At 27.9% G+C, this 27,247-nt stretch overlaps 1 protein-coding gene across 1 annotated transcript in view; it reads left to right on the forward strand.

Annotated features, from left to right (window-relative positions):
- The window catches only part of LOC145242415 (uncharacterized), a gene marked incomplete in the record, with an annotated part of 668,062 nt that overhangs the window by 191,538 nt on the left and 449,277 nt on the right, over positions 1–27,247 (forward strand). Inside the window, 1 exon segment of the mRNA XM_080105451.1 lies at positions 1,660–1,788. Coding sequence (XP_079961577.1) covers positions 1,660–1,788 — 129 coding nt within the window.

The raw sequence follows: 27,247 nt of genomic DNA on the forward strand, positions 1-27,247 counted from the left end.
TATATATATATATGCAAGTATATAGGTATATATATATATATATATATGCAAGTATATATATATATATATATATGCAAGTATATATATATATATATATGCAAGTATATATATATATATATATATATATATGCAAGTATATATATATATATATATATATATATATGCAAGTATATATATATATATATATATATATATATGCAAGTATATATATATATGCAAGTATATATATATATATATATATATATATGCAAGTATATATATATATATATATATATATATATATATATATATATATATATATATGTGTGATTATTGTCTGTGCCAGATTATGCATATTGGAGTAAGAAATTTTCATCAAATTTTTATTTAGGATAGTGCTATCCTTATGTGGATGTTTGGAAGATTTCATTAACTTATTCTTTTGAAGTTGTGTGTGTATATATATATATATCTTCTATATCTTCTATAATATAAAGCTGAATGTATGTGTGTGTGTCTGGTCATGAATAGGCTCCTATATGGTTGACTATTATAGAAAACTGATCACATATAATGATAGAAGATGTATTGAGACACAGGAATGGGTATGTTTGATCTGGCATAATGATGATTAATTAAAATTGTGGGGTCTGCGTATGCCTCTGGTCCACAAAGTATGGAAATAAAAAAATTTTAAATTAAAAAAAAAAACGTTTACAAGTGTTTTTGATATAGATGTACATAATAATACTTTGATAAGTATGTTTTAACTTACATAGGGATGGTATAATAAAATTGTTGGGTCTGCATTCACGCCTGGCCTCCATAGAATGGAAATAGGCACAAACTTTAATAAAGACTTTTCATATCTATCTGCGTAAGTATACTTTGATAATTATGTTTCAGTTTGAAGAAATATGGTATAATAAAATTATGGGGTGTTCGTTCGCGCCTGACCTCCATAGAATGGAAATATGTCACAAAGTTTAACAAGGTTTTTGAATATAGATCCACAGAATATTGTGATAAGTGTTTCAGTGTGAACAGGTATGGTATAATAAATTATGAGGTTTATCCATTTTATTTTTACTTTCATCATATTTTGCTTTGGTTTTGATACCCTCAAATTTGAAGCTATCTCTTTACAACACTTCTTTTTCATAACCTATCATACTTTCATAGATTAGAGTCCATTTTCTGTAGGCTATTTTTGAACCCAGTCAACGACGGGGACTTTTTCGAGTATATATGTATAGTCATCCACAGACTGTTTCACTGTATCACAGCTCTTTAGCATGGCCAGACCAGCACCCATCTCAAGCCCGAGATTAAACCAACAACTATCAATTCTGTAGTTTAGGCCACTGGGACAGACATTGTCGCCAATTCAACAATGATATCTAACAATGCTTTATACAAACATTGACTGCCACTTACACAGTACTCCATTTTTTCTTTACATAGTTTTGCATATATATATATATATATATATATATATATATATATATATATATATATGTGTGTGTGTGTGTGTCTGTCTGTTTATTTATGTATTTTGTATATACCTATATGGGTTGTGGGGGGGAATAAAAATTTGAAATTGATTTATTAATGAAAATCTACAAAAAGGCATAATAAATGTCTAGTTTTATGACACTATTTTTCCTCCTGTCCTTCCAGATCCAAGTCTGTGTGATGCAACTGACAGCCTTGGCCGATCAAGCCTTTTATATGCCATCCAATATAATCACTTGGATGTCCTTCAATATCTTTTGGATAATGGAGCAGATCCGAATGTTGTTACTCATGGTAAGTTATTGCTTTCTATAAGAATCATCTGAATGTCGGAACAAGATACCTCGCAATCTAATAGAAAGTTATTGGATTTTCAAAGTCAGACCCAAACAGTAATGTGTTTGACGTGAATACTTCATTCCAACTTCTCCATATTAATTACACATAATTATTTGTTGTTACTATTAATCGAATAGCATCATTCAAACGAACTTAAAAAAACAAATCACATTTCACAAAATAATTTGTTTAATAAATTAATGTCAACAAGATTGATTTTTGTTTATTCCTAAGCAAGTCATTTTTTCTTTTACTCCTGAGTGACGCCGTGTATGTATGGCTAGTCTTAGTTTTGTATACAGCAGTAATGGCTTTTTCAAAAGCTGTAATTGTAACTCTTCATATTGGGATAGCCAGGAAAATATCAGCTTTAGATCATAGAGATTATAGTGACCAGTGTTTACTTGTCAGAATGGGATGAGCGTGGAAGCAAGGGGTCAACATTTATCTCCAATTCTTTTATTTCTTTTTTATTAACCTGTCAATCCTCACATTCCTTCATAATCTTATTTTCTCATTCATATTTAAACTATGTTATATTGGTAGAGAGGCTGGTTGATATCGGTTGATAAATTGGGAAATAATCATAACGGAATAAGAAATATTTTTTTTTATCTCTTAGGTAACACCTACGGCAAACGGTGAATTTAAATTCAATGAAAAAAAAATAAAATAAATGATAATAACAAACAAATGAACGCACTAGTGTTTGAGGCGTACACACACACCCCTCCCTCCCTTTGAAAATGCAATGCGCAAGAGAGCACATTATCAGCGAAGCTGATGAAAGGGAGAGAAAGAAAAAGTGAAAGTCGATGCGCACGAGTAGAGAAAGCAGTTTTTGAACTGAGCGTTTTTTTAACGGTGCAAAACGATAGCGTTCGTATAAAAAAAGACTGAGAAGAAAAAAAAGACTGCAGAGAAAAAAAGACTGCAGAGAGCAGTGAACGTTGTCAAATGGACCGGTTGTTTTGTTTACGTTACGTGAGCGAATAATGAATCAAAAAAATAATAAGAAGAAAAATTCGCTATGAGTCGGTGATTGCTCAGGAATGCCCAAAGCGCAGCGTAAACAGATTTCGAGAATGGACAGAAAGTTCACAGAGAAGATATTAAAGATGAATAAGAAGAGATTTCCCCATCCCGATATCCCCGCTCCTTGTCCTTGGCCAAACTGTCATACCATAATGGAAATGGTAAATACATTTTATCTTATATTATTATTTTTTGTTTGGCACCTTGTTTTCTTTTCCTTCTTTTATGATGTTTCCTTTTTATCATCCGACCTCACCCCAACCTATTGCGGTGTGATATTAAATTTAAGGATGTTGAATAAAATTCGTATTTTAAGATTTTAGCGTTGTGTCATTCTTGCTTTGAGTTTGAATCGTTCGGAACAAAATGTACTAATGAGAACCTCAGACAACGTGTCAAATAGTTCATAAATCGTGGACGACACTTTACTTGTCATTATTTAATTTTTATTTTATATTGTGTTACAGACAACGTAGGGTGAAGCGCTGACCTAGAGTCATAAGATTCTTACCAGGGGACATCCACCCCGAGTCAGCTTCATACCGGCCCGTAACATAAATTGGGGACTCGCCGTTGGATTTTTCATTGGCTCATATAGATAAAAAAAAAAAAAATCCCTCAACGATTCACAAGGCAAGATGGCAAGCATAGAAAGTTTTCTAAAAGACCCATCCCCGGATAGCCTTGGTAAACTCAAGAAAGACAAGTTAATAAAATTAGGGCAAAGGTTAGATTTAGAAGTAAAGAGAGCGATGAGAAAAACTACACTAGTTAGAATTATCACGGAACATATGGTAGATAATGGGGTGTTTGAGCAGGAAACGCTGGAGGAATTGCCAGCAGAAATGGTAACTATGATTCCAGCCGAAGTAGAATTAGAGAAGGCAAAAATATTAGCTAGGATGGAGATAGAGAAAGCCAGGATTGAACAAGAAACGAGGATGAGTGAGCTAACCATGAGGCACCAAACAAACAAGAATAGACTGAATAGCTTCGACGTGACGAAACACGTGAGGATGATCCCTACATTCGTCGAAACTAAAGTGGACGAGTACTTCGCTCACTTTGAAAGGCCAGCTCTTAATATGGTCTGACCGAAAGAATGCTGGACCATGCTACTACAAATAACGCTGTATGGGAAAGCACAAAGGTCGTACGCGGCGCTCCCAGCAGAGGACTGCGCAGATTATGAAACCGTCAAGGCGGCGATTTTAAAGGCGTACGAACTAGTCCCAAGAGCATACCAACAAAAATTCAGGGGGTTAAGGGTGAGTGAAGGCCAGGCCTATATAGAGTTTGCAAATTGAAAAGAAGCACTCATCAATCGTTGGTGTAGCTCTAAAGGTGTGGAGGGAGATTTCGAAAAATTGAAACAGCTCCTATTAATAGAAGAATTTCTAAACTGCGTCCCCGAAGACCTGAGGCTACACCTGGCTGAGAAAGAGGTAGCGACAGTACTCGACATGGCTAAATTAGCGGACGAGTATGTCATCTACCACAAGGGTAGACCGGGATCGCATAAGCCTACACATCCACGTAGTAGAGAGGCCTATCCACTCCATGAAAAACGAAGCGGCCCGCAAGCGCTTAGGGGGAGTCCGGCATTCTCAGCCAAACAACCGCCATTCAAACAGGAAGCCAGACCTATCATATGCTTCAACTGTAAGAAGCTGGGTCACATAGCTGCAAACTGTTGGGCGTGGCGAGGCCTGGAACAAATTCGAAATCCCCCAGCTAAACCACAGTTGATGGTACACGCAAATGTAGAAGTGGAGTATAAACCCTTCACGTCGAGAGGATACATTTCCCGAAACAAAAAGAGCCAGAGAAGGCCCATCAATATCGTAAGAGACACGGGTGCATCCCAATCCTTAGTGCTAAGGAACCACATGCCCACGGGAATAAAAACAACCTCCAATAGGACAGTCAATACTATTAGAGGCATAGAAGATAAGCCTATGAAAATTCCTCTAGTTAAGATTTACCTAGAATCCGATTGGATATCAGGCGAGATCATCATGGGAGTCATTAGTAGCTTACCTATGACCGGCATGGCGATGATAGTAGGTAACGACATTGCCAAAAGTCGAATCAAACCCTCAAGATAAATGAAGCCTGAATCCATGGGGGAACTCAAGGCATCAGAAGATAAGGCATCAGCAATTGTAACGACGAGGGGGAAGAAGAAAGAGAGGGAGAAGTCTACTACTAGGTCACCAGAAAGGAAGGGCCAAACAAAAGAAGAGATAGGGCTGCGATCCAATCTATAAATACTGCGACAGGAACTAATTAAGGAATAACGAAACGATGTTGATTTGAAACCCCTGTTTAGGCGGATCGGAAATGAAGAATCTGATGGCAGTGCAGGACAATACTTCCTCAATACCTGCATATTAATGAGAAAGTGGAATCCTCCCAGTGCGACGGAGGGGATAGACCGGATCATGCACGAGCAAGTGATGGTGTCAAAAACGTACCAGGAGAGAGTGCTAAAAGTTGCACACGAGATATCATTGGCGGGTCACCTGGGTGTCACTAAGACACACGAAAAGCTCACGAGACACTTCTATTGGCCAGGAATCATGGGGGACGTGAAAATGTTCTGTCGAGCATGCAAGATATGCTAAGTGACAGGAAAACCCAACCAGAAGATTCCTCTGGCGCCACTCCAACCAATACGAGCAGTGGAGGAACCTTTCGGTCGAGTGATTGTAGACTGTGTGGGACCGTTGCCTAAAACTAAAGCCGGCCATAAATATATAATGTGTGCGTCCACCAGATTCTCTGGAGCAATCGCATTGCGGAATATATCGGCGAAAAAGATAGTAGACACCCTGATAATTTTCTTTACAAAGGTGGAATTACCAAAAACAATCCAGACCGACCAAGGGTCTAATTTCATGTCAAATGTTATATAGGGGTTTCATTATTCTTATTATTATTCTTGTTGTTATTGTTCGTTGTTAGGAAGTCTTATTAAAAGTGAGTCTTAGAGAGTCTTATTAAGAGAGATGTTGCGTTCTGTGTTCGTGTTATGAAGAGATTCATATATATAAAATGTTCATACTTAGAAGTGTAGTAGAAGCTCTTAGTGTGAGGAGACAGTGTTGAGACAGTCTTAGTGTTCACATTGTAGATATGAGATGTAGAGACATTGTGTATGTGAAGACATTTTAAAACACAGGATATATAAGACATATAATGACAATTTCACTTTACCTTTTGGTAGAATTACAACACAAAGACGACGTTTATAAAAACACATGATGCGTTTATTTCTTCTTCGACCGGTCGTGGTTTTCTTAGTCAGGAATTCAAAGTTTTACATTCTATGTTTCAAAGGTGACCGTCTCGCTTCCAGACGTTCGACTGTCCATCTCTGGACTGCAGACTGTCGTCTGTCGTCCTCAGACTCTCTGCTTAACTCTAACGTTTCTAACTATATCAAGAACTTCCCATTTTCCATGACGTCATACTCATGTTAAAACATGTGTCTTCTTTCACGTGTTCTAAAAATGCGTGTCCAAAACATTTTCCTTTGTTTATATTTCCAGTAACCTATATTTCCAATATGTTAAAAACATGTTTATTAAATTATCCTATAGTTGCGTTCCTCAATTCAATTTCATAACAGAATTGACAAATGCACACTCCTTTTCTTAAAACTATTTTATCTCTAAGCTAAACAATGGTTTGTTTTTACATTCCATTTTCTAATTCTCTCTCGTAATCTATTTCTAAACCTAAATTACGAGGTTCGAATTTCGTCTATTCTATTTCATATTTACATTTAACTAATTCCCTATTTTTATACTTACATGAAAAGGGGACAGCCCTTATCATGTAACACAAAGATCTTCAGGCAGACGGCAACACAATTGGGAGTCACGCACGTCAGATCCAGCGCATATCACCCGCAGTCCCAGGGAGCGCTGGAACGCTTTCATGCCACACTCAAAGCTATGCTAAAAGCATATTGTGTGGGACATGATGACGAGTGGGACAGAGGTATTCCCTTCGTGTTGTTTGCGGCGCGTGAAGCAGTACAGGAATCACTAGGGTTCAGCCTATTCGAGCTAGTTTTTGGCCATCCAGTATGGGGGCCACTAAAACTAATAAAAGAACGATGGGTAAACAATGAGTCCATGCCGAACAATATGTCGGAATATGTGGCTAAAATGCGAAAAACCCTGTGAGAAGCGCGAGAGTTAGCCAGAGATCACCTAGAGAATAGTCAGAAAACCATGAAAGCCGCATATGACAAGAAAACGATAGAAAGAGAATTCAAAGAAGGGGAGGGGGGGGAAGTGCTACTACTGTTACCCCTAAAAGTCAGCCATTTAAGGCCAGATACCAGGGACCCTATACAGTATCCAAAAAGATTAGCTCCCTTAACTACCTAATAGATACCCCAGAACGTAGAAAGAAGACGCAAGTATGTCATGTTAATATGTGCAAAAGTATTTTAGAAGGACGGAAGAGAAAGCGGTGCTGATAGCACCACGTATCCAGGGAGAACTGGAACTGACCAGCGCTGAGGAGGAAGCTACAAGGACTCACCTAGGAAGTTAAACAACTCAGCGGTCTTGGGAAATTTAGATGCCAAATTTTCCCACCTACCTTCGAAGGAAGGGCAGAGTTTAAAACAATACTCTCAGAGTACAGAGACTTATTCTCAGATGCGCCCAGGTGCACGAATGCAGCAGTGCACGATGTAGAACTAAAAGAAGATAAACCAATTAGACAACACCCATATGGCCTAAGTCCGAGAAAACTAGCAGTTCTAAAGGAAGAGATAGACTATATGTTAGATCATGGGATAATAGAACCCAGTCAGAGTGAGTGGGCATCACCGTGCGTGCTAGTAGACAAGCCCGATGGGACAGTGCGATTTGGCACTGACTATCGAAAAGTAAACGCACTCACCAAGACCGACTCATACCCTATTCCCAGAATGGACGACTGTATGGATAAAATACGGCGAACAAAATATATCACCAAATGCGATCTCTTGAAGGGGTATTAGGCGGTGCCCCTAACAGAACGAGCCAAACAAATATCGGCATTCGTTACCTCTGAGGGAACATATCAATACCGAGTGATGCCCTTCGGCATGAGGAACTCGCAGGCCACGTTTGTAAGATTAATGAATGCATGTCTTGCTGGGATGCCTACATAGACGACATAGTGATCTATAACGACACGTCGCCAGAGCATGTCGAAACAATAAGGAAAGTATTCCAAAGGCTGCGATCAGCCAGGCTAACCATAAATCTAGCGAAAAGCGAATTCTGTCAGACTAGGGCACGTGGTAGGAGACGGGAGAATTACCCCACTAAAGGCCAAAACCCAAGAGATTGAAACATACCTAGCACCGAAAAATGTTCGGAGCCTAAGGCGATTCTTGGGTATGGCCGGATACTATAGGAAGGTTTGTAGGGATTTTGCGAGCATCACTGCGCTCCTGACGAAACTATTGAAAAATCACAGTAAATTCAGATGGTCAGCGGAATGCCAGGAAGCATTCGAAACCATAAAACGAGCGTTGAGTACAGAACCAATACTGAAAACTCCTTCATTCAGTCAACCTTTTAGCTTAGCTGTAGATGCCAGTGACAAAGGCATCGGAGCAGTGCTATTGCAACCGGGGGAAGACGAGCAGCTTCATCCAGTTAGTTTCTATTCAAAAAAGTTTAATGGATTCCAGAAATCCTATTCAACGATAGAGAAAGAAGCATTAGCGCTAATATCAAGCCTTCTTCACTTTGAGATATACGTGACCTCAGCACCTACTCCAATCTCAGTATTTACTGACCATAATCCGTTGGTCTACGTGAATAGGATGAAGAACAAGAATAGAAGATTAATGTCTTGGAGCCTTATGCTGCAGGAATTTAATTTAGATATCATGCACATTAGCGGCAAGAACAATGTGGTAGCAGATGCCCTATCGAGAAAACATGATTAAGAAATAATTAAATAAATAAATAAACAAATAAATAAACAAAAGCACGAATCAGATTTAAAAAAAAAAAAAAGAGTGAGAATAAGAAATTTTTTTTTTCTGTTATGCTTGGAGGTGTTATATTGGTAGAGAGGCTGATAAATTGGGAAATAATCGGTTGATAAATTGGGAAATAATCATAACGGAATAAGAAATTTTTTTTTTTAATCTCTTAGGGAACGCCTACGGCGAACGGTGAATTTAAATTCAATAAAAAATGAATAAATAATAACAAACAAATGAACGCACTAGTGTTCCCCTCCCTCTGAAAATGCATTGATAAACAGATCTGCTCTTCTCATACAACTGTGATGACACTTTACTCTTTGGCCGGCGTTCGACTGCAACCTAAACATTGTTCAACAACTAATAGGCATTACTGATCAAAATGCACAACTTGGGGTAAACCGTGGCAAGTTGTTTGACTCATGATTTAGGTTAACTGTACTATGTCAAAATGTTTATTAATCTAATATTATCTGAATTCAGGAATCAGACTATTATATATTCAGACTCAGAATATTTTTTTCCTACATTTTTCGATTGAAGAGTTATAATTGGTTTTCGTTTTTGAGTTGTTTTCCGTGTTTTGATTGTAGAATAGTAATCGTTTTTGATTGTAGAATAGTAATCGTTTTTGATTGTAGAATAGTAATCGTTTTTGATTGTAGAATAGTAATCGTTTTTCGTTTTTTTTTCATAGAGTAATCTAAATTGTAATTCATTTTTGGATTGAATAATTATATTTCGTTTTTAGGTTGAAAAATTATAATTGTTTTTAACCTTTTGGTTTAAAATAATAATTGTTTTCAATTTTGGAATTGAAAAATTATTAGTTTTCGATTTTGAGATGAAAATTTATAATTGTTTTCGTTTTGTGATTAAAGAATTATTATTGTTTTTCGATTTTTTGATTGAAGAATTATAATTGTTTTTGTTTTGGGGTTGAAAGATTATATTTTTTTAGTATTTAAGAAATATAGTTTATCTGAATTTGGATTTTGGGTTGAAGAAATATAATTGTTTTTCATTTTGAATTAAAGAATAATAATTGTTTCGCTTTTTGGGTTAAAAAATTATAATTGTTTATCGTCTTTAATTCGAAGAATCATTATTGATTTTCGTGCTTGGAAGAATTATAATTGTTGATCATTTTAAGGTCGAAGAATTATAATTGTTGATCATTTTTTGTCGAAGTATTATAATTGTTGATCGTTTTTAGGTGGAAGAATTATAATTGTTAATCATTTTTAGGTTGAAGAATTATAATTGTTGATCATTTTTAGGTTGAAGAATTATAATTGTTGATCATTTTTAGGTTGAAGAATTATAATTGTTGATCAATTTTAGTTTGAAGAATTATAATTGTTGACCACTTTTAGGTTGAAGAATTATAATTGTTGATCATTTTTAGGTTGAAGAATTATAATTGTTGATCATTTTTAGGTTGAAGAATTATAATTGTTGATCATTTTTAGGTTAGAGTATTATAATTGTTGATCATTTTTAGGTTGAAGAATTATAATTGTTGATCATTTTTCGGTCGAAGGATTATAACTGTTGATCATTTTTAGGTTGAAGAATTATAATTATTGATCATTTTTAGGTTGAAGAATTATAATTGTTGATCATTTTGAGGTCGAAGAATAATAATTGTTTATCATTTTTAGGTTGAAGATTTATAATTGTTGATCATTTTAAGGTCTAAGAATTATAATTGTTAATCATTTTTCGGTTGACGACTTATAATTGTTGATAATTTTTAGGTTGAAGAATTATAATTGTTGATCATTTTAAGGTTGAAGTATTATAATTGTTGATCATTTTTAGGTTGAAGAATTATAATTGTTGATCATTTTCAGGTTGAAGAATTATAATTGTTGATCATTTTTAGGTTGAAGTATTATAGTTGTTTATAATTTTTAGGTCGAAGAATTATAATTGTTGATGATTTTTAGTCGAAGTATTATAATTGTTGATCATTTTTAGTTGAAGAATTATGATTGTTGATCATTTTTAGGTTGAAGAATTATAATTGTTGATCATTTTTAGGTTGAAGAATTATAATTGTAGATCATTTTTAGGTTGAAGTATTATAATTGTTGATCATTTTTAGGTTGAAGAATTATAATTGTTGATCATTTTTAGGTCGAAGAATTATAATTGTTGATCATTTTTAGGTTGAAGAATTATAATTGTTGATCATTTTTAGGTCGAAGAATTATAATTGTTGATCATGTGTAGGTTGAAGAAGTATAATTGTTTATCATTTTTAGGTCTAAGAATTATAATTGTTGATCATTTTTAGGTTGAAGAATTATGATTGTTGATCATTTTTAGGTTGAAAAATTATAGTTGTTGATCATTTTTAGGTTGAATAATTATAATTGTTGATCATTTTTAGGTTGAAGAATTATAATTGTTGATCATTTTAAGGTTGAAGAATTATAATTGTTGATCATTTAAAGTTTGCAGAATTATAATTGTTGATCATTTTTAGGTTAGAGTATTAGAATTGTTGATCATTTTAAGGTTGAAGAATTATAATTGTTGATCATTTTTCTGTTGAAGTATCATAATTGTTGATCATTTTCAGGTTCAAGTATTATAATTGTTGATCATTTTTAGGTTGAAGAATTATAATTGTTTATCATTTTTAGGTTGAAGAATTATGATTGTTGATCATTTTTAGGTTGAAGAATTATGATTGTTGATCATTTTTAGGTTTAAGAATTAAAATTGTTTATCATTTTTAGGTTGAAGAATTATGATTGTTTATCATTTTTAGGTTGAAGAATTATGATTGTTTATCATTTTTAGGTTGAAGAATTATGATTGTTGATCATTTTTAGGTTGAAGAATTATAATTGTTTATCATTTTTAGGTTGAAGAATTATGATTGTTGATCATTTTTAGGTTGAAGAATTATAATTGTTTATCATTTTTAGGTTGAAGAATTATAATTGTTGATCATTTTTAGGTTGAAGAATTATAATTGTTTATCATTTTTAGGTTGAAGAATTATGATTGTTGATCATTTGTAGGTTGAAGAATTATAATTGTTTATCATTTTTAGGTTGAAGAATTATGATTGTTGATCATTTTTAGGTCGAAGAATTATAATTGTTGATCATTTTTAGGTCGAAGGATTATAATTGTTGATCATTTTTAGGTTGAAGAATTATAATTGTTGATCATTTTTAGGTTGAAGAATTATAATTGTTGATCATATTTAGGTTGAAGACTTATGATTGTTGATCATTTTTAGGTTGAAGAATTATAATTGTTGATCATTTTTAGGTTGAAGAATTATGATTGTTTATCATTTTAAGGTTGAAGAATTATAATTGTTGATCATTTTTGGGTTGAAGAATTATGATTGTTGATCATTTTTAGGTTAAAGAATTATAATTGTTTATCATTTTTAGGTTGAAGAATTATAATTGTTTATCATTTTTAGGTTGAAGAATTATGATTGTTGATCATTTTTAGGTTGAAGAATTATGATTGTTGATCATTTTTAGGTCGAAGAATTATAATTGTTTATCATTTTTAGGTTGAAGAATTATGATTGTTGATCATTTTTAGGTCGAAGAATGAAAATTGTTGATCATTTTTAGGTTGAAGAATTATAATTGTTGATCATTTTTAGGTTGAAGAATCATAATTGTTGATCTATTTTAGATTGAAAAATTATAATTGTTTATCATTTTTAGGTTGAAGAATTATAATTGTTGATCATTTTTAGATTGAAGAATTATAATTGTTGATCATTTTTAGGTTGAAGAATTATGATTGTTGATCATTTTTAGGTTGAAGAATTATGATTGTTGATCATTTTTAGGTTAAAGAATTATAATTGTTGATCATTTTTAGGTCGAAGAATTATGATTGTTGATCATTTTTAGGTTAAAGAATTATAATTGTTTATCATTTTTAGGTTGAAGAATTATAATTGTTTATCATTTTTAGGTTGAAGAATTATGATTGTTGATCATTTTTAGGTTGAAGTATTATAATTGTTTATCATTTTTAGGTTGAAGAATTATAACTGTTTATCATTTTTAGGTTGAAGAATTATGATTGTTGATCATTTTTAGGTTGAAGAATTATAATTGTTGATCATTTTTAGGTTAAAGAATTATGATTGTTTATCATTTTTAGGTTGAAGAATTATAATTGTTGATCAATTTAAGGTTGAAGAATTATGATTGTTTATCATTTTTAGGTTGAAGAATTATAATTGTTGATCCTTTTTAGGTTGAAGAATTATAATTGTTTATCATTTTTAGGTTGAAGAATTATGATTGTTGATCATTTTTAGGTTGAAGAATTATAATTGTTGATCGTTTTAGGTTGAAGAATAATGATTGTTTATCATTTTTAGGTTGAAGAATTATAATTGTTGATCATTTTTAGGTTGAAGAATTATAATTGTTTATCATTTTTAGGTTGAAGAATTATAATTGTTGATCATTTTTAGGTTGAAGAATTATAATTGTTTATCATTTTTAGGTTGAAGAATTATGATTGTTGATCATTTTTAGGTTGAAGAATTATGATTGTTGATCATTTTTAGGTTTAAGAATTATAATTGTTGATCATTTTTAGGTTGAAGAATTATGATTGTTGATCATTTTAAGGTTGAAGAATTATAATTGTTTATCATTTTAAGTTTGAAGAATTATAATTGTTGATCATTTTTAGGTTGAAGAATTATAATTGTTGATCATTTTTAGGTTGAAGTATTATGATTGTTGATCATTTTTAGGTTGAAGAATTATAATTGTTGATCATTTTTAGGTTGAAGAATTATAATTGTTGATCATTTTTAGGTTGAAGAATTATAATTGTTGATCATTTTTAGGTTGAAGAATTATAATTGTTGATCATTTTTAGGTTGAAGAATTATAATTGTTGATCATTTTTAGGTTGAAGAATTATAATTGTTGATCATTTTTAGGTTGAAGAATTATAATTGTTGATCATTTTTAGGTTGAAGAATTATGATTGTTGATCATTTTTAGGTTAGAAAATTATAGTTGTTGATCATTTTTAGGTTGAAGAATTATAATTGTTGATCATTTTTAGGTTGAATAGGTATAATTGTTGATCATTTTTAGGTTGAAGAATTATAATTGTTGATCATTTTTAGGTTGAAGAAGTATAATTGTTTATTATTCTTAGGTCTAAGAATTATAATTGTTGATCATTTTTCGGTCGAAGAATTATAATTGTTGATCATGTGTAGGTTGAAGAATTTTAATTGTTTATCATTTTTAGGTCTAAGAATTATAATTGTTGATCATTTTCAGGTTGAAGTATTAAAATTGTTGATCATTTTTGTGAAAGAATTATAATTGTTAATCATTTTAATGTTGAAAAATTATAATTGTTGATCATTTTTAGGTTGAAGAATTATAATTGTTGATCATTTTTGTCAAAGCATTATAATTGTTGATCATTTTTAGGTTGAAGAATTATAATTGTTGATCATTTTTAGGTTGAAGAAGTATAATTGTTGATCGTTTTTAGGTTGAAGAATTATAATTGTTGATCATTTTGAGGTTGAAGGATTATAATTGTTGATCATTTTAAGGTTGAAGAATTATAATTGTTGATCATTTTTAGGTTGAAGAGGTATAATTGTTGATCATTTTTAGGTTGAAGAATTATAATTGTTGATCATTTTTAGGTTGAAGAAGTATAATTGTTTATCATTTTAAGGTTGAAGAATTATAATTGTTGATCATTTTTCGGTCGAAGGATTATAATTGTTGATCATTTTAAGGTTGAAGAATTATAATTGTTGATCATTTTAAGGTTGAAGAATTATAATTGTTGATCATTTTTAGGTTGAAGAATTATAATTGTTGATCATTTTTAGGTTGAAGAATTATAATTGTTGATCATTTTAAGGTTGAAGAATAATAATTGTTTATCATTTTTAGGTTGAAGAATTATAATTGTTTATCATTTTTAGGTTGAAGAATTATAATTGTTTATCATTTTTAGGTTGAAGAATTATGATTGTTGATCATTTTTAGGTTGAAGTATTATAATTGTTTATCATTTTTAGGTTGAAGAATTATAACTGTTTATCATTTTTAGGTTGAAGAATTATGATTGTTGATCATTTTTAGGTTGAAGAATTATAATTGTTGATCATTTTTAGGTTAAAGAATTATGATTGTTTATCATTTTTAGGTTGAAGAATTATAATTGTTGATCAATTTTATGTTGAAGAATTATGATTGTTTATCATTTTTAGGTTGAAGAATTATAATTGTTGATCATTTTTAGGTTGAAGAATTATAATTGTTTATCATTTTTAGGTTGAAGAATTATGATTGTTGATCATTTTTAGGTTGAAGAATTATAATTGTTGATCGTTTTAGGTTGAAGAATAATGATTGTTTATCATTTTTAGGTTGAAGAATTATAATTGTTGATCATTTTTAGGTTGAAGAATTATAATTGTTTATCATTTTTAGGTTGAAGAATTATAATTGTTGATCATTTTTAGGTTGAAGAATTATAATTGTTTATCATTTTTAGGTTGAAGAATTATGATTGTTGATCATTTTTAGGTTGAAGAATTATGATTGTTGATCATTTTTAGGTTTAAGAATTATAATTGTTGATCATTTTTAGGTTGAAGAATTATGATTGTTGATCATTTTAAGGTTGAAGAATTATAATTGTTTATCATTTTAAGTTTGAAGAATTATAATTGTTGATCATTTTTAGGTTGAAGAATTATAATTGTTGATCATTTTTAGGTTGAAGTATTATGATTGTTGATCATTTTTAGGTTGAAGAATTATAATTGTTGATCATTTTTAGGTTGAAGAAGTATAATTGTTTATCATTTTAAGGTTGAAGAATTATAATTGTTGATCATTTTTCGGTCGAAGGATTATAATTGTTGATCATTTTAAGGTTGAAGAATTATAATTGTTGATCATTTTAAGGTTGAAGAATTATAATTGTTGATCATTTTTGGGTTGAAGAATTATAATTGTTGATCATTTTTAGGTTGAAGAATTATAATTGTTGATCATTTTTAGGTTGAAGAATAATAATTGTTTATCATTTTTAGGTTGAAGAATTATAATTGTTTATCATTTTTAGGTTGAAGAATTATAATTTTTTATCATTTTTAGGTTGAAGAATTATGATTGTTGATCATTTTTAGGTTGAAGTATTATAATTGTTTATAATTTTTAGGTTGAAGAATTATAACTGTTTATCATTTTTAGGTTGAAGAATTATGATTGTTGATCATTTTTAGGTTGAAGAATTATAATTGTTGATCATTTTTAGGTTAAAGAATTATGATTGTTTATCATTTTTAGGTTGAAGAATTATAATTGTTGATCAATTTTAGGTTGAAGAATTATGATTGTTTATCATTTTTAGGTTGAAGAATTATAATTGTTGATCCTTTTTAGGTTGAAGAATTATAATTGTTTATCATTTTTAGGTTGAAGAATTATGATTGTTGATCATTTTTAGGTTGAAGAATTATAATTGTTGATCGTTTTAGGTTGAAGAATAATGATTGTTTATCATTTTAAGGTTGAAGAATTATAATTGTTGATCATTTTTAGGTTGAAGAATTATAATTGTTTATCATTTTTAGGTTGAAGAATTATAATTGTTGATCATTTTTAGGTTGAAGAATTATAATTGTTTATCATTTTTAGGTTGAAGAATTATGATTGTTGATCATTTTTAGGTTGAAGAATTATGATTGTTGATCATTTTTAGGTTTAAGAATTATAATTGTTGATCATTTTTAGGTTGAAGAATTATGATTGTTGATCATTTTAAGGTTGAAGAATTATAATTGTTTATCATTTTAAGTTTGAAGAATTATAATTGTTGATCATTTTTAGGTTGAAGAATTATAATTGTTGATCATTTTTAGGTTGAAGTATTATGATTGTTGATCATTTTTAGGTTGAAGAATTATAATTGTTGATCATTTTTAGGTTGAAGAATTATAATTGTTGATCATTTTTAGGTTGAAGAATTATAATTGTTGATCATTTTTAGGTTGAAGAATTATAATTGTTGATCATTTTTAGGTTGAAGAATTATAATTGTTGATCATTTTTAGGTTGAAGAATTATAATTGTTGATCATTTTTAGGTTGAAGAATTATAATTGTTGATCATTTTTAGGTTGAAGAATTATGATTGTTGATCATTTTTAGGTTAGAAAATTATAGTTGTTGATCATTTTTAGGTTGAAGAATTATAATTGTTGATCATTTTTAGGTTGAATAGGTATAATTGTTGATCATTTTTAGGTTGAAGAATTATAATTGTTTATCATTTTTAGGTTGAAGAAGTATAATTGTTTATCATTCTTAGGTCTAAGAATTATAATTGTTGATCATTTTTCGGTCGAAGAATTATAATTGTTGATCATGTGTAGGTTGAAGAATTTTAATTGTTTATCATTTTTAGGTCTAAGAATTATAATTGTTGATCATTTTCAGGTTGAAGTATTAAAATTGTTGATCATTTTTGTGAAAGAATTATAATTGTTGATCATTTTAATGTTGAAAAATTATAATTGTTGATCATTTTTAGGTTGAAGAATTATAATTGTTGATCATTTTTGTCAAAGCATTATAATTGTTATCCATTTTTAGGTTGAAGAATTATAATTGTTGATCATTTTTAGGTTGAAGAAGTATAATTGTTGATCGTTTTTAGGTTGAAGAATTATAATTGTTGATCATTTTGAGGTTGAAGGATTATAATTGTTGATCATTTTAAGGTTGAAGAATTATAATTGTTGATCATTTTTAGGTTGAAGAGGTATAATTGTTTATCATTTTTAGGTTGAAGAATTATAATTGTTGATAATTTTTAGGTTGAAGAAGTATAATTGTTTATCATTTTTAGGTTGAAGAATTATAATTGTTGATCATTTTAAGGTTGAAGAATTATAATTGTTGATCATTTTTAGGTTGAAGAATTATAATTGTTGATCATTTTTAGGTTGAAGAATTATAATTGTTGATCATTTTAAGGTTGAAGAATAATAATTGTTTATCATTTTTAGGTTGAAGAATTATAATTGTTTATCATTTTTAGGTTGAAGAATTATAATTGTTAATCAATTTCAGGTTGAAGAATTATAATTGTTGATCATTTTAAGGTTGAAGAATTATAATTGTTGATCATTTTTAGGCTGAAGGATTATAATTGTTGATCATTTTAAGGTTGAAGAATTATAATTGTGGATCATTTTAAGGTTGAAGAATTATAATTGTTGATCATTTAAAGTTTGAAGAATTTTAATTGTTGATCATTTTTAGGTTAGAGTATTAGAATTGTTGATCATTTTAAGGTTGAAGAATTATAATTGTTGATCATTTTTCTGTTGAAGTATTATAATTGTTGATCATTTTCAGGTTGAAGTATTATAATTCTTTATAATTTTTAGGTTTAAAAATTATAATTGTTGATCATTTTTAGGTTGAAGAATTATGATTGTTGATCATTTTTAGGTTGAAGAATTATAATTGTTGATCGTTTTATGGTTTAAGAATTATAATTGTTGATCATTTTTAGGTTGAAGAATTATGATTGTTGATCATTTTAAGGTCGAAGAATTATAATTGTTGATCATTTTTAGGTTGAAGAATTATAATTGTTGATCATTTTAAGGTCGAAGAATTATAATTGTTGATCATTTTAAGGTTGAAGTATTATGATTGTTGATCATTTTTAGGTTGAAGAATTATGATTGTTGATCATTTTTAGGTTGAAGGATTATAATTGTTGATCATGTTTAGGTTGAAGAATTATAACTGTTAATCATTTTAGGTTGAAGAATTATAATTGTTGATCAATTTTAGGTTGAAGAATTATAATTGTTGATCATTTTTAGGTTGAAGAATTATAATTGTTGATCATTTTTAGGTTGAAGAATTATAATTGTTGATCATTTTTAGGTTGAAGAATTATAATTGTTGATCATATTTAGGTTGAAGAATTATAATTGTTGATCATTTTTAGGTTGAAGAATTATAATTGTTAATCATTTTAAGGTTGAAGAATTATAATTGTTGATCATTTTGAGGTTGAAGAATTATAATTGTTGATCATTTTTAGGTTGAAAATTATAATTGTTGATCATTTTTAGGTTGAAGAATTATAATTGTTGATCATTTTTAGGTTGAAGAATTATAATTGTTGATCATTTTTAGGTTGAAGAATTATAATTGTTAATCATTTTAAGGTTGAAGAATTATAATTGTTGATCATTTTTAGGTTGAAGAATTATAATTGTTGATCATTTTTAGGTTGAAGAATTATAATTGTTGATCATTTTTAGGTTGAAGAATTATAATTGTTGATCATTTTTAGGTTGAAGAATTATAATTGTTGATCATTTTAAGGTTGAAGAATTATAACTGTTGATCATTTTTAGGTTGAAGTATTATAATTGTTGATCATTTTTAAGTTGAAGAATTATAATTGTTGATCATTTTTAGGTTGAATAGGTATAATTGTTGATCATTTATAGGTTGAAGAATTATAATTGTTTATCATTTTAAGGTTGAAGAATTATAACTGTTGATCATTTTGTGGTCGAAGAATCATAATTGTTGATCATTTTTAGGTTGAAGTATTATGATTGTTGATTATTTTTAGGTTGAAGAATTATAATTATTCATCATTTTTAGGTTGAAGTATTATGATTGTTGATCATTTTTAGGTTGAAGAATTATAATTATTGATCATTTTTAGGTTGAAGAATTATAATTGTTGATCATTTTGTGGTCGAAGAATTATAATTGTTGATCATTTTTAGGTTGAAGAATTATGATTGTTGATCATTTTTAGGTTGAAGAATTATAATTGTTGATCATTTTTAGGTTGAAGAATTATAAATGTTGATCATTTAAAGGTTGAAGAGGTATAATTGGTGGTCATTTTTAGGTTGAAGAATTATAATTGTGGATCATTTTTAGGTTGAAGAAGTATAATTGTTTATCATTCTTAGGTCTAAGAATTATAATTGTTGATCATTTTTCGGTCGCAGAATTATAATTGTTGATCATGTGTAGGTTGAAGAATTTTAATTGTTTATCATTTTTAGGTCTAAGAATTATAATTGTTGATCATTTTCAGGTTGAAGTATTAAAATTGTTGATCATTTTTAGGTTGAAGAATTATAATTGTTGATCATTTTTAGGTTGAAGAATTATAACTGTTGATCATTTTGTGGTCGAAGAATTATAATTGTTGATCATTTTTAGGTTGAAGTATTATGATTGTTGATCATTTTTAGGTTGAAGAATTATAATTATTGATCATTTTTAGGTTGAAGAATTATAATTGTTGATCATTTTGTGGTCGAAGAATTATAATTGTTGATCATTTTTAGGTTGAAGTATTATAATTGTTGATCATTTTTAGGTTGGAAAATTATAGTTGTTGATCATTTTTAGGTTGAAGAGTTATAATTGTTGATCATTTTTCGGTTGAAGAATTATAATTGTTGATCATTTTAAGGTTGAAGAATAATAATTGTTTATCATTTTTAGGTTGAAGAATTATAATTGTTTATCATTTTTAGGTTGAAGAATTATAATTGTTTATCATTTTTAGGTTGAAGAATTATGATTGTTGATCATTTTTAGGTTGAAGTATTATAATTGTTTATCATTTTTAGGTTGAAGAATTATAACTGTTTATCATTTTTAGGTTGAAGAATTATGATTGTTGATCATTTTTAGGTTGAAGAATTATAATTGTTGATCATTTTTAGGTTAAAGAATTATGATTGTTGATCATTTTTAGGTTGAAGAATTATAATTGTTGATCAATTTTAGGTTGAAGAATTATGATTGTTTATCATTTTTAGGTTGAAGAATTATAATTGTTGATCATTTTTAGGTTGAAGAATTATAATTGTTTATCATTTTTAGGTTGAAGAATTATGATTGTTGATCATTTTTAGGTTGAAGAATTATAATTGTTGATCGTTTTAGGTTGAAGAATAATGATTGTTTATCATTTTTAGGTTGAAGAATTATAATTGTTGATCATTTTTAGGTTGAAGAATTATAATTGTTTATCATTTTTAGGTTGAAGAATTATAATTATTGATCATTTTTAGGTTGAAGAATTATAATTGTTTATCATTTTTAGGTTGAAGAATTATGATTGTTGATCATTTTTAGGTTGAAGAATTATGATTGTTGATCATTTTTAGGTTTAAGAATTATAATTGTTGATCATTTTTAGGTTGAAGAATTATGATTGTTGATCATTTTAAGGTTGAAGAATTATAATTGTTTATCATTTTAAGTTTGAAGAATTATAATTGTTGATCATTTTTAGGTTGAAGAATTATAATTGTTGATCATTTTTAGGTTGAAGTATTATGATTGTTGATCATTTTTAGGTTGAAGAATTATAATTGTTGATCATTTTTAGGTTGAAGAATTATAATTGTTGATCATTTTTAGGTTGAAGAATTATAATTGTTGATCATTTTTAGGTTGAAGAATTATAATTGTTGATCATTTTTAGGTTGAAGAATTATAATTGTTGATCATTTTTAGGTTGAAGAATTATAATTGTTGATCATTTTTAGGTTGAAGAATTATAATTGTTGATCATTTTTAGGTTGAAGAATTATGATTGTTGATCATTTTTAGGGTAGAAAATTATAGTTGTTGATCATTTTTAGGTTGAAGAATTATAATTGTTGATCATTTTTAGGTTGAATAGGTATAATTGTTGATCATTTTTAGGTTGAAGAATTATAATTGTTGATCATTTTTAGGTTGAAGAAGTATAATTGTTTATCATTCTTAGGTCTAAGAATTATAATTGTTGATCATTTTTCGGTCGAAGAATTATAATTGTTGATCATGTGTAGGTTGAAGAATTTTAATTGTTTATCATTTTTAGGTCTAAGAATTATAATTGTTGATCATTTTCAGGTTGAAGTATTAAAATTGTTGATCATTTTTGTGAAAGAATTATAATTGTTGATCATTTTAATGTTGAAAAATTATAATTGTTGATCATTTTTAGGTTGAAGAATTATAATTGTTGATCATTTTTGTCAAAGCATTATAATTGTTATCCATTTTTAGGTTGAAGAATTATAATTGTTGATCATTTTTAGGTTGAAGAAGTATAATTGTTGATCGTTTTTAGGTTGAAGAATTATAATTGTTGATCATTTTGAGGTTGAAGGATTATAATTGTTGATCATTTTAAGGTTGAAGAATTATAATTGTTGATCATTTTTAGGTTGAAGAGGTATAATTGTTGATCATTTTTAGGTTGAAGAATTATAATTGTTGATCATTTTAAGGTTGAAGAAGTATAATTGTTTATCATTTTAAGGTTGAAGAATTATAATTGTTGATCATTTTTAGGTTGAAGAATTATAATTGTTGATCATTTTAAGGTTGAAGAATTATAACTGTTGATCATTTTTAGGTTGAAGTATTATAATTGTTGATCATTTTTAAGTTGAAGAATTATAATTGTTGATCATTTTTAGGTTGAATAGGTATAATTGTTGATCATTTATAGGTTGAAGAATTATAATTGTTTATCATTTTAAGGTTGAAGAATTATAACTGTTGATCATTTTGTGGTCGAAGAATCATAATTGTTGATCATTTTTAGGTTGAAGTATTATGATTGTTGATTATTTTTAGGTTGAAGAATTATAATTATTCATCATTTTTAGGTTGAAGTATTATGATTGTTGATCATTTTTAGGTTGAAGAATTATAATTATTGATCATTTTTAGGTTGAAGAATTATAATTGTTGATCATTTTGTGGTCGAAGAATTATAATTGTTGATCATTTTTAGGTTGAAGAATTATGATTGTTGATCATTTTTAGGTTAGAAAATTATAGTTGTTGATCATTTTTAGGTTGAAGAATTATAATTGTTGATCATTTAAAGGTTGAAGAGGTATAATTAGTGGTCATTTTTAGGTTGAAGAATTATAATTGTGGATCATTTTTAGGTTGAAGAAGTATAATTGTTTATCATTCTTAGGTCTAAGAATTATAATTGTTGATCATTTTTCGGTCGCAGAATTATAATTGTTGATCATGTGTAGGTTGAAGAATTTTAATTGTTTATCATTTTTAGGTCTAAGAATTATAATTGTTGATCATTTTCAGGTTGAAGTATTAAAATTGTTGATCATTTTTAGGTTGAAGAATTATAATTGTTGATCATTTTTTGGTTGAAGAATTATAACTGTTGATCATTTTGTGGTCGAAGAATTATAATTGTTGATCATTTTTAGGTTGAAGTATTATGATTGTTGATCATTTTTAGGTTGAAGAATTATAATTATTGATCATTTTTAGGTTGAAGAATTATAATTGTTGATCATTTTGTGGTCGAAGAATTATAATTGTTGATCATTTTTAGGTTGAAGTATTATAATTGTTGATCATTTTTAGGTTGGAAAATTATAGTTGTTGATCATTTTTAGGTTGAAGAGTTATAATTGTTGATCATTTTTAGGTTGAAGAATTATAATTGTTGATCATTTTAAGGTTGAAGAATAATAATTGTTTATCATTTTTAGGTTGAAGAATTATAATTGTTTATCATTTTTAGGTTGAAGAATTATAATTGTTTATCATTTTTAGGTTGAAGAATTATGATTGTTGATCATTTTTAGGTTGAAGTATTATAATTGTTTATCATTTTTAGGTTGAAGAATTATAACTGTTTATCATTTTTAGGTTGAAGAATTATGATTGTTGATCATTTTTAGGTTGAAGAATTATAATTGTTGATCATTTTTAGGTTAAAGAATTATGATTGTTTATCATTTTTAGGTTGAAGAATTATAATTGTTGATCAATTTTAGGTTGAAGAATTATGATTGTTTATCATTTTTAGGTTGAAGAATTATAATTGTTGATCCTTTTTAGGTTGAAGAATTATAATTGTTTATCATTTTTAGGTTGAAGAATTATGGTTGTTGATCATTTTTAGGTTGAAGAATTATAATTGTTGATCGTTTTAGGTTGAAGAATAATGATTGTTTATCATTTTTAGGTTGAAGAATTATAATTGTTGATCATTTTTAGGTTGAAGAATTATAATTGTTTATCATTTTTAGGTTGAAGAATTATAATTGTTGATCATTTTTAGGTTGAAGAATTATAATTGTTTATCATTTTTAGGTTGAAGAATTATGATTGTTGATCATTTTTAGGTTGAAGAATTATGATTGTTGATCATTTTTAGGTTTAAGAATTATAATTGTTGATCATTTTTAGGTTGAAGAATTATGATTGTTGATCATTTTAAGGTTGAAGAATTATAATTGTTTATCATTTTAAGTTTGAAGAATTATAATTGTTGATCATTTTTAGGTTGAAGAATTATAATTGTTGATCATTTTTAGGTTGAAGTATTATGATTGTTGATCATTTTTAGGTTGAAGAATTATAATTGTTGATCATTTTTAGGTTGAAGAATTATAACTGTTGATCATTTTTAGGTTGAAGAATTATAATTGTTGATCATTTTTAGGTTGAAGAATTATAATTGTTGATCATTTTTAGGTTGAAGAATTATAATTGTTGATCATTTTTAGGTTGAAGAATTATAATTGTTGATCATTTTTAGGTTGAAGAATTATAATTGTTGATAATTTTTAGGTTGAAGAATTATGATTGTTGATCATTTTTAGGTTAGAAAATTATAGTTGTTGATCATTTTTAGGTTGAAGAATTATAATTGTTGATCATTTTTAGGTTGAATAGGTATAATTGTTGATCATTTTTAGGTTGAAGAATTATAATTGTTGATCATTTTTAGGTTGAAGAAGTATAATTGTTTATCATTCTTAGGTCTAAGAATTATAATTGTTGATCATTTTTCGGTCGAAGAATTATAATTGTTGATCATGTGTAGGTTGAAGAATTTTAATTGTTTATCATTTTTAGGTCTAAGAATTATAATTGTTGATCATTTTCAGGTTGAAGTATTAAAATTGTTGATCATTTATGTGAAAGAATTATAATTGTTGATCATTTTAATGTTGAAAAATTATAATTGTTGATCATTTTTAGGTTGAAGAATTATAATTGTTGATCATTTTTGTCAAAGCATTATAATTGTTATCCATTTTTAGGTTGAAGAATTATAATTGTTGATCATTTTTAGGTTGAAGAAGTATAATTGTTGATCGTTTTTAGGTTGAAGAATTATAATTGTTGATCATTTTGAGGTTGAAGGATTATAATTGTTGATCATTTTAAGGTTGAAGAATTATAATTGTTGATCATTTTTAGGTTGAAGAGGTATAATTGTTGATCATTTTTAGGTTGAAGAATTATAATTGTTGATCATTTTTAGGTTGAAGAAGTATAATTGTTTATCATTTTAAGGTTGAAGAATTATAATTGTTGATCATTTTTCGGTCGAAGGATTATAATTGTTGATCATTTTAAGGTTGAAGAATTATAATTGTTGATCATTTTAAGGTTGAAGAATTATAATTGTTGATCATTTTTAGGTTGAAGAATTATAATTGTTGATCATTTTTAGGTTGAAGAATTATAATTGTTGATCATTTTAAGGTTGAAGAATAATAATTGTTTATCATTTTTAGGTTGAAGAATTATAATTGTTTATCATTTTTAGGTTGAAGAATTATAATTGTTAATCAATTTCAGGTTGAAGAATTATAATTGTTGATCATTTTAAGGTTGAAGAATTATAATTGTTGATCATTTTTAGGCTGAAGGATTATAATTGTTGATCATTTTAAGGTTGAAGAATTATAATTGTGGATCATTTTAAGGTTGAAGAATTATAATTGTTGATCATTTTTAGGTTAGAGTATTAGAATTGTTGATCATTTTAAGGTTGAAGAATTATAATTGTTGATCATTTTTCTGTTGAAGTATTATAATTGTTGATCATTTTCAGGTTGAAGTATTATAATTGTTGATCATTTTTAGGTTTAAAAATTATAATTGTTGATCATTTTTAGGTTGAAGAATTATGATTGTTGATCATTTTTAGGTTTAAGAATTATAATTGTTGATCATTTTTAGGTTGAAGAATTATGATTGTTGATCATTTTTAGGTTTAAGAATTATAATTGTTGATCATTTTTAGGTTGAAGAATTATGATTGTTGATCATTTTAAGGTCGAAGAATTATAATTGTTGATCATTTTTAGGTTGAAGAATTATAATTGTTGATCATTTTAAGGTCGAAGAATTATAATTGTTGATCATTTTAAGGTTGAAGTATTATGATTGTTGATCATTTTTAGGTTGAAGAATTATAATTGTTGATCATTTTTAGGTTGAAGAATTATGATTGTTGATCATTTTTAGGTTGAAGGATAATAATTGTTGATCATGTTTAGGTTGAAGAATTATAACTGTTAATCATTTTAGGTTGAAGAATTATAATTGTTGATCAATTTTAGGTTGAAGAATTATAATTGTTGACTATTTTTAGGTTGAAGAATTATAATTGTTGATCATTTTTAGGTTGAAGAATTATAATTGTTGATCATTTTTAGGTTGAAGAATTATAATTGTTGATCATATTTAGGTTGAAGAATTATAGTTGTTGATCATTTTTAGGTTGAAGAATTATAATTGTTAATCATTTTTAGGTTGAAGAATTATAATTGTTGATCATTTTGAGGTTGAAGAATTATAATTGTTGATCATTTTTAGGTTGAAAATTATAATTGTTGATCATTTTTAGGTTGAAGAATTATAATTGTTGATCATTTTTAGGTTGAAGAATTATAATTGTTGATCATTTTTAGGTTGAAGAATTATAATTGTTAATCATTTCAAGGTTGAAGTATTATAATTGTTGATCATTTTTAGGTTGAAGAATTATAATTGTTGATCATTTTTAGGTTGAAGAATTATAATTGTTGATCATTTTTAGGTTGAAGAATTATAATTGTTGATCATTTTTAGGTTGAAGAATTATAATTGTTGATCATTTTTAGGTTGAAGAATTATAACTGTTGATCATTTTTAGGTTGAAGAATTATAATTGTTGATCATTTTTAGGTTGAAGAATTATAATTGTTGATCATTTTTAGGTTGAAGAATTATAATTGTTGATCATTTTTAGGTTGAAGAATTATAATTGTTGATCATTTTTAGGTTGAAGAATTATAATTGTTGATAATTTTTAGGTTGAAGAATTATGATTGTTGATCATTTTTAGGTTAGAAAATTATAGTTGTTGATCATTTTTAGGTTGAAGAATTATAATTGTTGATCATTTTTAGGTTGAATAGGTATAATTGTTGATCATTTTTAGGTTGAAGAATTATAATTGTTGATCATTT

Source organism: Euprymna scolopes, chromosome 21, assembly GCF_053919585.1.
Source record: "Euprymna scolopes isolate OS-2025 chromosome 21, ASM5391958v1, whole genome shotgun sequence".
Classification (NCBI taxonomy): domain Eukaryota; kingdom Metazoa; phylum Mollusca; class Cephalopoda; order Sepiida; family Sepiolidae; genus Euprymna; species Euprymna scolopes.